Here is a 16,825-nt window from a genome sequence, read left to right on the forward strand (position 1 = left end):
CAGGTAAAAACTTAGTGTGGACTAATGCCCTTATCGATTCTGGCAAACAAACCCTGATGAGAGCAGAACTAATGCATCCAGAAGATCCCATGAATAACCAGGCTGTCAGAATTACATGGGTGCACAGTGAACTGGATGGACCCGAGCCAGCCCATGAGACTTGGGGTCTCCAAACAGCCCTTTAAGATGAGCAGCAGCACCCTCGAGATAGATGGGGATGAAGATTTGTACTCTTGCATCAAATAATAATGACAACTCAATAGTTTGGCAAAGGGAGTCCGTTTAATGACCAGTACAGTAAATGGGGAGTTCAATGAACATCAACAACCACTAGTTCTTCCTTCTTGCTTAAACTCCAATTCATTTTAGAAAAGACACATTTATACCAAAACCTCGTCATCATTGACATGTAATCTTAAAAACCTAACCCGCAACTTGATTGGATATAGGAAGGTAAGTTTAACATAGGTACTATATCTGTATATGGTAACGGGGAGAGGGAATTGGATAATAATGTCAGGTGGGGCAACTAAGCCCTTCCTTCGAACTGGCCACTGTAAACGTCACTAAAGGTACGACGTCCCATTGGATGTATTCACTGTAGGACCCTAGATTACATGGTCCACTATGATTGGGTTGGTATACAGCCCACGCTTACTTTTCCACTTGCCCTAGCAGCATGCAGAATAATTAGCCAAGTGCAGGGAGTAAGTTTGTACCCCAGCTTCCCTCCAATTTATGTTGCAACCATTCATCACCTCGGTGGCCGTGTTTCAATAACTGCCTTGTAGTTTGGCCTTCAGTCTTTTTCTCGGTCTGAGAAAGTTAAGGAGTATGGGTACTGCAAGGCTCCATGTGTAGGTGTGAAAGCCTCATCCCTTTCTGCCTGCCTTGCCACGTGACTAGGACACTGTGAAATCGGCCTTCATGCATTTTCGTGTATTTGATTTACTTCTGCCAGTCTTCTACCATCTGTGAGTTATCTCGACCTTGGTGAACAGGAGACTGTTATTTTTTCTCTTTAATTGTAGGCATTGCTAGCCTATTCCAGCCTGATGAGACCTTGGCTTCTTTGCATGGTTACCTTCAGGTGAGTCTCTATCCGTCATCAATTCTTGCATTGTTTACTGCGGCCCTCTCCTCTGAGACCTTTAGTAACCTCTATTCAATTCTGCTCATGTGCTTAGGGGATTTTCACTCCTCTATAAAGTGCTTTTGAGGTAGATATGTGCATGGTTGGCGCTTGCCACAACCTATTTCACTACCAAGCATAAGCAAGCTTCACGATTTCTCTGCTTCTTGCGTATGTACACGTTTTAAACTGGCTTAATGTCTTCATCGTGCATATGGCATAAGTTTCATCTTGAAATTAACTGTTTCACCTTAGGCTCACAATGTCACTTATCCATGGTATTTCGTCTCTTTATCAGCATTCTTAGTCATTACACACTCTATATGTGTATCAGTCCAATCTCTCATGATGTCACCAGTCTTCTTTTAGTATCTTCTTGGTTTCTTCGGGTATCCCATTCTGACAACTGTCCTTTTGTCTTGTCTTGTAGATATGGATTTCTCAGTGGGTACCTTACTATCCAGGTTTGCTTAGGTATCGGTACTTCAATAGGTGCTTTTATTCCGACAGACACTGAGCAGAGCCCAATTGCAGCTCTCTGCTGGTTTATTTGTTTTCCATGCGTCACATATTTTGGCGTGAAAGTTCCTTGCTCTTCGAAGGGGGTGGCTGGCATGCGGATGACGCCTGGCAGTTCCTCTTCACTCCACCCTCTGGCCGATTCATCGACCACTCTCACTTTTCTTTGCACTCGCTTTCCTGTCTTCCTCTGGAGCTGGATGTCTAGGTCTGCAGAAATGTTCCTTTGGGGTCCATGTCTTTATGACTCCCTTCAAACATCCTGCTGTCCTTACGTGCTCGTCTTTGGTCCATGTCATTAGTTGACATTCTCCATTTGGATTGCAATAGCTCTATTTTCCTAGATATTTTCCATGTTTCTTAGGATACCAAAACTTTGTTCCTTCTGGTGCAAAAATGCTGGCCTTCACAAAGTGTCTTATTTCTTCATCAGTTAGGTCTTTGGGCTTCCATCCTGACCCAACGTCAATCACGAGTTTCATCTCTATGGCCTTTTTCTCAGGTTTATGGCACTGAGAGATTATTATCTTGATAACACAGAATCCAAGCAATGTAGTCACCAACAGGGCTCCTTGGACCTTGAATGCATCAGCCATCCATGGTGGAACCCATGAAAACAGTGCTCCAAACCAACTGTGATTGTCAACTTCGTCAATCATCTGATTCTGTAGTTTTGTCAGCATACCTATGGCTTCTGTTAAATTTCCGTTTTCGTTATCGTGAGATGGTGTAAATGTGCAACAAGATTCTCCAATTTTTGCAGAAACACCTCCATCCATAGCTGTGATCATGTCTAGGACATATCTGTTCTGGAGAGTCATTAGTCAAATCGCTCTCAACTCTTCTTTGATTGCATTGCACCCCTTTATGGTTGTGTTGGTCTGCAGTAACTCCCATCTGGTTATCTGCAACCATTTAGTATTTGCTCCAATCTGAACTCTTGGCATCAGGATTGTCTTGAACACTGATGAGGTCAAGCTGAACAGCCTGTGTTCGTATGGGATTGCATTAAAGGCTTCTTCTGATTTAGCAGAGAAGTAATTCTCTCTCTTCATTCGGCTCATCAGTTCCACACATCTCTTCCTCCTCATGTGATCATCTGCTTTCGGGAAGCTGTCAATATTCATGTCATCTTTTGGAATCATCAATGCTGGAACATGGACATTCACCAATGTGCATATACCTCCCCAATTCTTATATAACCTAATATATGCTTTGGATCCACATGCCCAATCATGATCCATGATCACTGCATGTACCATGTGCCATTCCTGTAGCATCAAATTCCTCCACCGTTCCATCATCCATGCTCAGCAGATCACTACTCCTTTTTCCCCCATCGGTCTGTTGAAAGCACTGTTCCCCAGATTTGCATTTGACTTCTGTTCTTCCATCTTCGCGCTTCTTCTGGAGATTTCTCTTTGACTTTCAGTTTTTTGTTTGTTTCTCTTCTGATTTCTGCTCCTTTAACTCCAGGCCTTTCATATCTTATCGCAAAGTTCTTTGTTTTGCCGTTGTTTCTTGTCTTTGTCTTGTACATAATCATCATCTGGATCAGTCGCTTCAGTTGCCCATTTGAGTGAAGCATCACTTCCCATAAACTGACCTATGGTCTTTCACATTGCTATGTGTGACAGTGTGCTGTAGGCACATCTACTTCGACAGCTACAAAGATTTTTGACTTCCTCATGCTGTAAGGTAGGAGTGCACACACAAAGCATTCTTCCTCTGAAGTCAGTCCTCCAACTTCATGAATGTGTTGGTACCATATGTTGTTTCCCAAGTGTGCTGTGCTGTCCAAGTAATCACTCAATTTGTTGTTGTCTTCTTGTGTGCTCCTTCTGATTCTTAAGGTTTTTCTGTAGTTTGCTATAACCACATCCTTAAACGCATCTGTATTGCTTCTTCTTGCTGGAAGATTCTCTGGTATCTTCATCAATGATCCAGGCATTTTTCGTCTGTATGATTTGAGTAGGATAAGGTTCAGTAAGTCTTTCTTTATCCTTCTGGTTCTTCCTGGCTCTGTTTATTAACGTCCATATTGATTTTGCTATTATCTCAGCACTTGATAGTATTGCAAGGTTTAAGCTTGACCTCTTCATCACTGGGTCAGGCATGCTTGTCGGTGCTGTCTCTAGTTGCTTATTCTCTAAATTCTTTTGTCCCTTTAAGAGTTCAGCTTGCTCCATCTGCCTCTCAACTTCTCTTGGTGTGCAACTTCTCATCGTTTTTTGTCCAAGCTTTCCTCATTCTCCTGAATGTAATTCTGAACTTATTGACACTAGACCAGGTGTGTATGTACTCATTATTTGTGTATGTTTACCGTCCCTCAACCCCTTCTCGGGTTTGCTTTGCAGACCCTGTCTCTGGCATTGTAATTCAATTGTTACCACAAGTTTTGTGCGTGTCATTATTTATGACATCCATCTTCAGTTCAATCACTCTGTCATTCTTTCTAGGAACTGGAATGACTATGTAAGGTCTGGGTACCTTTGTAGGTTGCATGCGTACATCATTAGGTGGGTGCACAGGGACCCGAGTACTTTGTGCACCAATGAAAAATGCAGTGCCAATCGTCAATGATAGTAATATGATAATGAATACTATGCCTATGTAAGTAATACATTTGTAAGTGAGCTTGCAGCTTTTGTTCCTTTGCCAATATGTACGTCTCTCCTCATGCGGGGGGACAACATTACTACTCTGGTTTCCCATCTCGATCATCTAAGAAGGCAAAACTAACTTTTACTACATGCTAAATATTTGCCATTTTTATCTGGATTCTACTGTCTGTTTGCAGGTTACAAATGCTAGACTGCTTATCCTCTGTCTGGATAATGGACTGTCTCTTGTCTCTGGAAACAGTTCTTTTTCTATAAACGAAAGTTCCAAATGAGGTAATAAGTTCAGCAAGTGTTTTAATTTGCGTGTTCAAAATAGACCAGTTCCCAGTCAATGTCTCTTATCTGTTTCGTTCCAGATGACATGTTGCTCCTTTTATTAGCAGAAACAAAAGCAAAATCCTTAGCGACCCCTTCACGACCTGTCCCTCAAAGGAAAGCTTTACAATCTTCTCTGTTGTTTCTGCTGCTCATTATAAAGTTCGCCCTGCATTATGATAACATGCAGGAGCATACGCCTCTGTACAGAGTTTGCTGGGTCTCTAATAAAAGTGAAGACCTCAACACTGGCATGTCTCCCCACTAGTTCCGGAAAGTCTTCAGTTAGGTGAAAGAAGATGTTACTAGCTAGTCTATCTTCTTGTGACAAGGACATTTGTCTTGTCCATGTATTCCGGAAGCAAAAACTGCTCTGCAATCACTGTGAGCAGCCTCCTTATTGTCTTTTCGTTTTCAGAATCTTGAAGAAACTCTGCTATGCTTGTGATTCTTCCCACCAACAACGGGTATGACCTCAATACGAACTCGAAATAAATCAGAATGTCTTTGGTGAGGTCACTATTGCGTGATGCAACGAGGAAGTCCAAATAAGGCTTCTGTATTGAAAGAGTAAGGATACTGTATTCTTTTCCAATTTATGTATCCTCTATCAAAATCTGGCATATCCTTTCTTTTCAAGGCCTCATTGTGTCTCAGTCCAAAGTCCAAAATCAACAAGCTATTTTATGGCTTATACGTGCAATTCGTCTTCACCCTGCAACTAGGATGCTCAGAGTGTCTGTGTTTTTATGACCTTTTTCCCTTATTTCGCTCAAAGACCAGGCAGAGGGTCTTCTCCGATGTATGGCTTGATGTCTCCCAAAAAGATCCAAGCTCTCCTTCCCTGTAGCTTGACTGCAGAGGGTGTTACGTCCTCCACTCTGAAGGGGCTGTTGAACCTCAGCTTGTCCCACCTTTTTCTTGTGTGGTTTCTCACCAGGACTGTGTCACCAGGGAATATGGGAGGAATGTGTAATTTCGGAACTGGGTCTGTTGTAGTATCTCCTTCTGTGTTCTGTGCTGCCCTGCACCCTTCTTGACGTTGCTGCAGCTGTCATGACATGACAGTAAGACAAGATGTCATGCAATTCAAGTAGTTTTGCATTTCCAATCCTAACACTTCTCCTGTTGGCTGGGCATCACATCTAGCTCTACTTTGAGGTGTCAATTGCGTGCGCATCCTTCTGCCTGTCACGATTTTGTGCGGCGTGAGATGGTCAGAACTAGGCAGGTTTCTGAGTACATACAGTGCCAGTGGAAGACAGTGTAGCCATGCCTTCTTCAGAGTAAGCCTCAGCTTGGCTATCCTTTCCTTTAACAAGCTGAGCTTCTCACGTATGCCGTACCCTTGAGGATGATACGCCGAAGAAAACTTGTGCTTTACACTAAGCAACAAGCTAATCTGTTGAAATACTGCTTTAACAAAATGAGGACCATTATCTGACCTCATGACTTCACACACTACCCATCTGGGAAACACATTCCTCACCAAGAATTTGGCCGCACAGGTAGTCTCGGTGTGTACATGGACCTGCTTCTATCCATCTAGACAATTGACACACCACAACAATTGGATACCTGTACCAGTTACGTACTTGAATCAGATCGATGTAGTCCATATGCAAGTGCTGAAAAGGCCATTAGGCCTTGGGATAACTCCTCTAATTACACGTAGTGTATGCCCAGCCGTGAACTGCTGACAAATTATACAATTCAACATAAAAAATGCAACGTGTTCTGCGAAGTTCGGTATGAACCAGTCTTCAGCAATCATTGCTGCTAGATTCTCCTTTGTCATGTGCGCTGGGTAGTGTAACTGTTCCAGTGCTATCTTTAATAAGGCTAGAGGCATCACCAGTTTACCAGTGCTGTCTTGTCGCCACAAGCTCTGAGGGGTTTAAAGAACACCCTTGTCGCTTCCATAAGTTCTTCTCTTCCTGTGGTGCCTCCCCCTGGAGCTCCACTGAGTTCTTGCCAAATTGCTATAGCCTTCAGGCTTGCTTCGTACAACAGTCATTCTCTCATGCACATCAGTTGTTTCCACACTCATGATTATTTAATCTTTAGTCGACACACGCTTGGCTTCAATGTGTCCTGCTTGATTTACGTGTGAGATAAAATCTGTCCCTTTCGTGTGGCCGGTGCATTTCAGGACTGCTATGCCCAATGGGAGCTGTAGTGCCTTTATGAGCCTGTCCAATAAGGCTGCGTGCTGCACTGGCGTGCCCTCCTTTTCCAGCACGCTAGGCCTGCATGCACTGTTGAGTCACATAGGCAGAGTCACTGTACACTGTCACTTTGTGGTCTGCATGATTCTCGAGTGCGAGTATCAACGCCAGTAATTCTGCAGCTTGTGCTCAATAGTGTGAGGGTAATCGTGCACTAATGAGTACTCGAATTTCCCCATTTGCTGTGTGCTTCACCACCGCGGCACCTGCATATCTTTGTCCATCGTTTTGATCGATCCTCGAAGAACCATCAACAAAGACGATTTCTCCTCCTGCCAATGCATTTTCTTTCACTCTAGGAATCTCATCATAGAATTCTTCATAGTTCACGCAATCATGTATTGGCTCTCCTAAAATGACTGGCTCTGCTATAAACATAGTTGGGTTCACTATTTTGCATCAAACTATTTTAATTGTTGGATTTGATATGATCACTTCATAAGCAGAAGCTCTCTGAGATGTCAATGTGCCTTTTGGTTTCTCTAAAATGGCAAATAATGCGTGCTCGACGAATAACGTCATTGGGCATCCCATCACAATAGTTGTAGCCTTCTCTATGGCAAACGCTGCGGCAGCCAAACTTTGTTCGCACAGGAAGTGACCCCTCCTCACTGGGTCCAAATTCCCATTGTAGTATGCCAGGGGCTTGTACCCCAACGAGGTTCTCTGTGAGTACGGCTGGCATAACACGGCCATTCGTGCGTGAAAACAGGTAGACTTCCTCTGCATAGTTAGGAATCCCTAAAACTGGTGCCGTGCAAGTGGCCTTTTTCAGTTCAACAAACCCTTCTTCCATGGTCTCGGTCCACACAATTTTTTTCTGTCATTGCTTGTGCTTTCTTCAAGGCTTCAAGGGTCTGGTATAGGAACTGTAGAAGACCCATGCCCTAACGTAATTGCACAATCCGAGAAAACTCTGCATTTGTTTTATCGTGTGTGGTTTGGCTGTCTTTGAAATGGCTTCAGCCCTTTCAGGAGTAACCTTTTTCCCCTCATGTGAGATTAGCTGGCCTATATACAGCACTTCTTGTTGACAATATTGTAACTTCTCTTTCAACTTTATATAATTTCTCAGCCTGTAAAGTCAATAGCTGAATAGAACCGTGTCTGCATTTTTCCTCTGTCGTGCTGCAAACTAGAATGTCATCCACGCATTGTAGGACAACTCTTGAGGGAGACTCACAGTACCCTTGAGGCAGCCTTGTGCTTTTCAGATGAACTTGTCTGAACGTAAACCATGTCAAATCGTGTGAGTCTTTGTGCAAGGGGATTGAGAAAAATGCATTTTTCAAGTCGATCACCATGAAGTACCTTGCTTCAACGGGTATATAACATAGGATCGTCGATGGGTTCGGGACTAGAGGGAACTCTGCTTCGACTATCTGGTTTATTGGCTGTAAATCTTGAATTAAACGCCAAGACCCTCCCTTTGATTTTTTTTAATCGGATAAACCACAGTATTGCATGGCGACTCTGACGTCACTAAGATGCCCTGCTCCATCATGGCAGAGATTGTCTTCGAAATCCCTTCATATGCTTCCCTGGACATGGGATACTGTCTTGCCTTTGGTAAAATCGCTCCTGGTTTCAATTTGATCTTCACTGCTCCGACTCCTTTCAGTAAGCCTACGTCATAGGGGCCTGTAGTCCATACTGAGACAGGCACCTTTGCCATGTCATCAAAATATTCAGGACGGTTTTGCGCCAGCATCATTCTCTGGGGCACTTCTCTTTTGATCATTTTCACCAAATAGATGAGATTAACCTCAACTGTCATCTCCTCTTCACTTGTTTGTATGTCAAACAGATCGTCATCAGTGACGTCAGTCAATCTGTAACCTTCCCCAGTGGCGATTACTGCACACCATTGGCTGCCTTCATCATCACAACTGTCAAGCAGCACCATTTCTCTTCGCGCTATGGCTGCTTGTATTGTTAAAGGAAACACTTGTCCCCTTTCCTCATGCATAGGTATTCTTGGTCTAAATAAAAACTCATCTGGGGTTCCCATGGTTTTGTTTGCAAGGCCTGTTAGCCATGACATTAATATGCGCACTCCATAAGCGAATATCTCTGGTTCAAATGGAATAGGTCTCATAGCCATTTGTCCTGCGTTTGCTCTAATCATTTTGCATACTTTCAAATAATGCATTTCTGGAGTTGAACATACTATGCCCTTCTCCGTGAACGAGATTGTCATGTTTAGCTCTGTCATTAGATCTTGTCCTAACATATTCACCGGGGCTTGCCTTGAATAAAGCAGTGGCACATTCATGTCACATTCTCCTATGGAGACTGGAAGTTCTTTTGTAAAAGGAACACGACTTGTTGCTCCTGTGAAGCCCTGAGTATTTATGGCATCGCCGGATAAAGAAAACTTGCCTTCACGTATACATGAGCGTGTCACACCTGTGTCAACTAAGAAAGAATATTCTTTATCCCCTATCCAGACCTCTACCCTTGGTTCCTTGTGAGGGTTCAGTGTCACTGATGGGATAGAACACATCAGGTCTCCCAGTGACCTGTCCTAGTCCATATATAATCTTGTCCCATTCTGAGTGAAAAGATTTCCCCTGCCACTTGGAGCATTTCACATTCCTGAATTCAGTATCTGTCCTGCACCTGTTATCTGTGATAGTTGCATTGGTGACTGTTGAGACTGTCCTTGTGGAAAATGTTACATTCTGGGGTTGCATACTTTGCTGCACTGCCGGTGCTTGCTGCTGCACCGTGTGATTCTGTGCAACTCCATTTCCACCCTGCTGCAAGGATGCAGATGGTTTCACCTCACCATCCCTCCTCTTGCGAGTTGATAGTTTTGCACCATGCCTTGACTTCGGTATGTGCGTGCGAAATTCCCTGTCATTCTACACGTCCAACATGTTGGCGGTGGTCTGATTATTTGCCCATTTTGCATGCCTTGGTTTCCATTTTGATTAACCTTGATTGTTTTGAAAACCTCCCTGATTACTCTGCCGTCCTCTTCCTCGAAAGCCTCTTCCCCTTGGGTAAAGCCTGTTATTGCTTGGATCAAACTCTTTGGCTATTTACCTGCTGCATATTTGATCATCTGTATTAATTATCATCGCCCCCTCAATGGCATACTTTGATCATTTTTTCTGCACCAATTTAGCCTCTTCACCTTTTCGTGCAGCATCTTTTTTGTGATTCTTTTCTTCCAGCAGCCTGCAATATTGCGCGACGGTCAACTGTATTTCAGACCATGGCTTTGCCTCAATCCCTACCAATGTCTTGAGCTGCTTCTGTACCTGTTCTGGCAGCCCTTGGCATAATATGTGGTGAAACACGGGTTTAGATTTCCCCCAAGGTTCATGCGTTTCCAGCACCCAGGCGTCTTGGAAACTCTGAATGTAAAGCAAAGGATCATCTGACTCCTTCATCTTGCGTGTCATTAAAGCTCCCATATCAGAAGTGTCCAGGTATAGCACTCGAAGTGCTTTCTATACCGCGGTTCTGCAGTTGTTAAACGGCGCACCATCATGCGCGGTATTAACTGTAGTCACTCCAGGGTAACCTGCTCGTGCCCACACATCGCCAGCTCTATCAGCAAGTATGGCGATTAAAAGACCCTTAATATCCCCAATAGCTAACGTGTTCCTTCCTGTCATTTTTTCTAATTCATGTATCCATTTTCTGGCTCCCGATGTCAACATTGGAAGTTTATTTTTCAGGTTCTCTCTGTCCATGTGAGGCCAGGGTATATATTGTAGTCTCGTTCCTCCTTTTTCTAGTAAAGGGAACTGACACACATGACACTCCTTTTCCTCATCATTTTTCTGTCTACCGCAGGGGTAATATTCCTGCATCGCCGTCTACCTGGCAATGTCCTTAGTCTGCTTACATATGGCGGTGGAGACACCCCCCCCTCTGACCATATGATACTCCTTCATGCCAATCTGATGTTGTGGCTGACTCTGATGTCTTAGGTGCAGACCAACTAGAATCTGACCATCTTAAACACTTTCCCTTAGAGAAGTGTTTTTCGCAACTTCTCTAGTCTTCTTTCTTCACATTCTTCTCTTTCTGCGTCCAATATTGTCTGTGCTCAACTCGTGCAACTTCTCACATCCTCCTCATTTCTGGTTAGGGTTAGCCTATCTAATGACTGCTCTCTATTTCTGTTACTTCGTGAGGCGTCCTTAGTATCGTACAACTGAGTGCTCTCCAGACGCTCATCCTTGTCTTCCCTTTGGGCTACTCTTTCTAGCCCCATCTCATCATATAGTCTATCGATCGTTTCTCTGATGTTAGTGGTGTTGAAGTCATATTCGATATGTGCTCTAGACGTGCCTGATACTGAATCGTACTCTGGATATAATTCTTCTATAGCTTCCCAGCCTACTACTGGATAGGGTTTTTTAACCTCTTTCCAGATATTCAAGATCCTGTGCTCTGTCTTCGCTTACGTTTTATGTCGTCATCAAACTCTCTGCGTTTCCTCGCTTCCTCTCTGACCCTATCTTCTCGTTTCCTTACATCTCTTCGTTCATTTGCCCTTCATATTGCCTCATCCCTTCGTCTTTTCATTCTCTTCTCCTGTATCTTTTGTTCTTCTATCCTCTTTTGTTCTATTCTATCTCTGTCATCAGCTGTTCTCTGCTTATGATCGTGTTTCCTCTGCTCTTCTGCCTTTTCCTGTTTTCTGATCTGTTCATCACGATATGACTGCTCTCGTTTTTGTCTATCCTTTTCTTAGCCCCTTCGTTTCTTGATCGGTTTTCCTTTTCCCTCCTTTCTAATTCGCCCTGTTCTCCTTTTGGTCTCATATCCTCAATGCCTTTACCATTGAGTTTCAACAAAATCTGACCTCCCATCCATTCGTTCTGTGCGAATGCCATCTCATCAGTCCTGTCCTCATCTCCTTTCTATCTCTTTCCCTCTCTTCCCGTATCTGGAAATGTATTTGCTTGGGTTTGGTCTCCATTTTCATTTTCGTGCCTCTCCTTGTCCTTCAGGACTTTGGAGGTAATATCTGTCTCTATCGTTCTCTGGGCTTTCGTCACTACTTTGCATAGGTGACTCATATGCTGGGTTGCTATATCCTGTGGCTGCTTTAAGTTCCCTCAACGGGTATAATCCTTCGTCTTTACTAGCTTCGCCTTTTGTTTCAGATGGGGCGGGTGGCGCAGAAGGCTCTTTACCCCCCTCTGTGCATATATTCTGTATCCAATCTAACGGTGGCTCCTCATTCTTCTCTTGTTGATACATCTTCCAAAGCTCTAAAGTAGCCAGGCGTTTGTCTAACTTTTTGCCAGTCTATGTGGCCTGCAAATATGTCATGTGCTGTAGGACTGTTTTAGATAGCAATCCTCCTTGGGGCCATGGCATAAACATTTTGTTTGCGGTCCCTTTAACCCATTCTGCACTGTACTGTTTAAGCTTGGGTACATGCTTCGGCAGCTGTTTGCACATGTGCGCCAATGGGGTAATGTCTTCCATGCTTAACCTGTTTATCTGAGCATAACACTTTATTATGTTTTACGTTTCTTAACCAAGATCAACAATATGAGCGAGCACCATTCGTCGCAAGCTTTAATCCTGTTTTGTCAACAAAAATGTCACTTTTACTTTTGTTAACTACAACCCTCAATACATGCCATGCAACATCATTTTATCATAATCGTGCACTTTTCATGCTATTTTTAGACGTTTTTACCTTCTGACGTCATAGACCAAAACATGAAACAGACAAGACCGACTCCGGCCGGCTACACAAATCTCATGCCATCTGCTTCCTCAGATGCATTATGCCCCTAATTGTATTCCGACATGGAATTTAAGCCCATTTCATTCAGATAGTCTTTAATCGATTCTGGTCTCCTCCGTTGTCCTATCAATTCAGAACCTTATATGAAGGCTCCTTTTAGCGCTCTTTTAAAACCTAGGAAAATGGGCGCATACTCTACCTCGTCACTCCCGGTATCTCTCTATTGCTCGGCCACACTTGAGTCAATATTTTCCCCCTATATACATTATACTTTTACTCTGATGTTATTTTTTGTCCCACCTCCCTCCGTTACCTCCCCTTACTTGTTTCAAGTCATACAACTTTTTGCCAAAGCATTCAGTCTTTTTCACTCACCGTTCCCATTTTTTTCCTCTCCGGATGCTCAGGATCACCGCCTTCGTCACCACCTTTCCGTGCGGTTCGTCCGATCGCCTGCTCGTAAAAGTGGGAAGGGATTTTTTGGGGAAAACAAAGGTTTCTTCAGACCTAACCTGCAGGGTTTTTAATTAAACTAGCCACTATCTACAGGGAGCTTCTCTGGCTAATAGCCGGATGGCAAAGGACTCTTGATATTGCAGGGGACCCGAAGTTACTTATGTCGACGGTCAATGGGTGTCCCATCTAATCAAACCATCTAATCTCTGCTACCAAGTGAACTGGATGGACCCCAGCCGGCCCATGAGACTAGGGGTCTCCAAACAGCCCTTTAAGATGAGCAGTAGCATCCTCGAGATAGATGGGGATGCAGATTTGTACTCTTACATCAAATAATAATGACAACTCAATAGTTTGGCAAAGGGAGTCTGTTTAATGACAAGTACAGTAAACGGGGAGTTCAATGAACATGAGCAACCTCTATATCTTCCTTCTCGCTTAAACTCCAATTAATTTCAGAAAAGACACAACATTTATACCAAAACCTCGTCATCGTTGACGTGCAATCTTAAAAACCTAACATGCAACTTGATTGGTTATAGGAAGGTAACTTTAAAATAGGTACTAGATCTGTATATGGTAACGGGGAGAGGGGATTGGATAATGTCAGGTGGGGCAACTAAGCCCTTCTTTCGAACTGGCCACTTTTAACGTCACTAAAAGTACAATGCCCCATTGGATCTACTCTCTATAGGACCCTAGTTGACATGGTCCTCTATGATTGGGTTGGCATAGAGCCCACGCATACTTTTCCACTTGCGCTACCAGCATGCAGAATAATTAGCCGGGTGCAGGGAGTAAGTCTGCACCCCAGCTTCACTCCAATTTGTTACAACCATTCTTCACTGCGGTGGCCGTGTGTCAATTACTGCCTTGTATTTTGGCCTTGAGTCTGTTTCTCGGTCTGAGAAAGTTAAGGAGTATGGGTACTGCAAGGCTCCATGCGTAGGTGTGAAAGCCGCATCCCTTTCTGCCTGCCTTGCCACGTGACTAGGACAGCGTGAAATCGGCCTCTTCATGCATTTTCGTGTATTTGATTTACTTCTGCCAGTCTTCTACCATCTGTGGCTTATCTCGACCTTGCTGAACAGGAGACTGTTATTTTTTTCTCTTTAATTGTAGGCATTGCTAGCCTATTCCAGCCTTATATGACCTTGGCTTTTTTGCATGGTTAGCTTCAGATGAGTCTCTCCATCTTTAATTCTTGCATTGTTTGCTGCGGCCCTCTCCTCTGAGACCTTTAGTAACCTCTACTCAATTCTGCTCATGTGCGCAGTGGATTTCCACTCCTCTATAAAGTGCTTTTGAGGTAGATATGTGTATGGTTGGCGCTTGCCGCAATCTATTTTACTACCAAGCATAAGCAAGCTTCACGATTTCTCTGCTTCTTGCGGTTTCTTGCGTATGTACACGTTTTAAACTGGCTTAATGTCTTCATCGTTCATATGGCATAAGTTTCTTCATCTTGAAATCAACTGTTTCACCTTAGGCTCACGATGACACTTATCCACGGTATTTCGTCTCTTTATCAGCATTCTTGGTCATTACATACTGTGTATCAGTCCAATCTCTCATGACGTCACGAGTTGTCTTCTTTTAGTATCTTCTTGACTTCTTCGGGTATCCCATTCTGACATCCGTCCTTTTGTCTTGTTTCTTAGATTTAGATTTCTCAGTGGGTACCTTACTGTCCAGGTTTGCTTAGGTATTGTTACTTCAATAGGTGCTGTTACTCCGATAGGCACTGTGCAGAGCCCAATTGCGGCGCTCTGCTGGTTTATTTGTTCCCCATGCATCACATATTTTGGCGTGAAAGTTCCTGGCACTTCGAAGGGGGTGGCTGGCGTTCGGATGACACCTGGCACTTCCTTTTCAGCAGCGATGTCAAAACTTATCCCAATGTCCCTCTACTATTAAATGTCAGAAATCGGCCCACAAGTGTAAGAACTGCCATTGTTCTGGGTCTTCTCAAAGAAGTAATCATTGGTACTGACTTTCTGACTTTTTCCAAACTCTTAAATCCTCCTATAGTACAGAAGAATACCCCAAATTACTCCCTTTTACTGTCCTGGGAAGCCTGGGCCGACCTCACTGATAATCCCGTCCGAAATTGGGAAAAGACAGTCTCAACAGAAAACGATCCCAAACACAGATCCTCAGACATTGGGGTGAAAAAGCAATCCAACCAAACTAATCGTACAGACAATGAATGATCAACAGAAAGGAGGGGAAGCCACCACTGTGATTCGTCCATTCTCCCTTGAGGGGAGACTCCCCCCTGTGAGGCTAGGGAGGTGAGCCTGATCTACAAGAACCTCCCTAGGGGTCGAGACACTGGGAGAGAGAATTCCCCTCTTGGGGACAAGGAAGAACTCCCTAAGCCAACTACCATAGCTGCATATATGGGACTGTCTTCTATGAAAAATAGTATGGCTACTTCAAACTAATTTTTGGTTGAAGACAATGTAAAAAGAATCCATGTCCAGAAAATAAGGAACATGTCTCTTTAAATAGAGGTCTGTATTTAACTGCGACAAGTCGGAGCAGATGCAGAGTGCTATGCACAGGGGAAGCTCCCTGACCTAATCGCACATTGTGAAGGTGGTGCCCAAGCAAATCGCAGAGTCCGTGAGTTTTGGAGAACCATAGCAGATGCAGAGTGAGACGCCAGAGCCCCGGTGTGCAGGACCGCAAAGGAAGCAATACAAACAAGAGAAGTGGTACGTGGTTGTGGTGTGACCACTCATACAGAGTGGTGGGCAGGATGTCTGAAGAACACCACCAAGACTACCGTAACTGGAAGTCTGAACGCCTTTCGAGCACCAGTGTCTGCAGATGGCAGAAGTCCAACGATCTGACAATGGGTAACCTAAGATCAGCGAAGAGAGCGAGAAGCAGTACCCAAGCAAAAGCCAAGCCCTGCAACCGTTCCCCGCATAACAAGAGTTACCGGGGGAATTGGGAACAACTGGAGGCTGCTGGTGAATCATCTACACAAAGGAACTAGTCCCAGTCCTAAGGACGAAAGAATAACCAGAAAGTTGAATGAAGAAGTGTAAAGATGTAAGAGAGCCAATAGCAAATAACCCCGTAGGGAAAGACTGAGGGCATATGAGGACATACCATCCCGAGGACTAAGAATAATTTAAGATGCCAGTCGTCAAAGGAAGTGAACAGATGAGAGGGAGATTTAACCAAGCTAGGTGGGGAGTCAACAAAGATTGGGTAGAGAATCCCTGGGTGGAAGGGCAGAAACCCTATACATTCTAAGTTGAGGTTTGGAGAAAGTGTAACCCTGAAACGTGCAACAGGAAAGAGGAGAGAAGTCTTGCAATTGAACAGGATAAAAGAACAGAAATCCTCAGAGAGATTATCATTGGCAAAGGAAGCCTGAGAGGAAATGCAAGTAAATACAATTTGTAAAAGGCTAATAAAATGGACTGAAGAGCATGTATGTTGTGACAGGAATCTGAGGAACTAGTGTAAGGAAAAATACTACAAAGGGAGGGCCACAGAAAGCACAAGGTCCAAGAGTTATCTTGAACAAGAGTAGATAAGAAAGCCCATCATAAGAGATTACACTAAAAAGTATATCATCCAAAAGGAGACCTTTATATAAAAGGACTATCCAAAGCAAAGAAGTCCAAAGGAAGAAGAGACATTCTCTTGGCCAATTGTCTTTAGTTCTATTTAGTGGTAGGGTCAGATAGGGTTAGTATGGATGGATGGCCTATTTATTTTCGGCTTCCTGACATCTGACAAACACCTTTTTAGTTTCTTTAGATAGGTAGGGAATTCCATTTAGCCATAGGGAGATATGGGC

General features: G+C 43.7%; 1 protein-coding gene across 14 annotated transcripts in view; it reads left to right on the top strand.

Annotated features, from left to right (window-relative positions):
- Window positions 1-16,825, top strand: part of GPR160 (G protein-coupled receptor 160) — a 606,153-nt gene that overhangs the window by 449,994 nt on the left and 139,334 nt on the right. For 2 of the 14 annotated variants that reach the window (XR_011276091.1, XM_069618555.1), the window contains one exon: window positions 1,032-1,090. The exons of 11 other annotated variants lie outside the window; for them this stretch is intronic. Coding sequence is in view for 1 of the 3 variants with exons in the window: in XM_069618555.1 (XP_069474656.1) it covers window positions 1,032-1,090 (59 nt within the window). In the remaining 2 variants the exon portion in view is untranslated. Of the gene's footprint in view, window positions 1-1,031; window positions 1,091-16,825 lie in introns of those variants that run through there. One more of the 14 variants, XM_069618545.1, reaches the window with a different exon arrangement.

The sequence above is a fragment of the Ambystoma mexicanum genome, chromosome 10, assembly GCF_040938575.1.
Source record: "Ambystoma mexicanum isolate Mex_15411 chromosome 10, UKY_AmexF1_1, whole genome shotgun sequence".
NCBI classification, from domain to species: Eukaryota; Metazoa; Chordata; class Amphibia; order Caudata; family Ambystomatidae; genus Ambystoma; species Ambystoma mexicanum.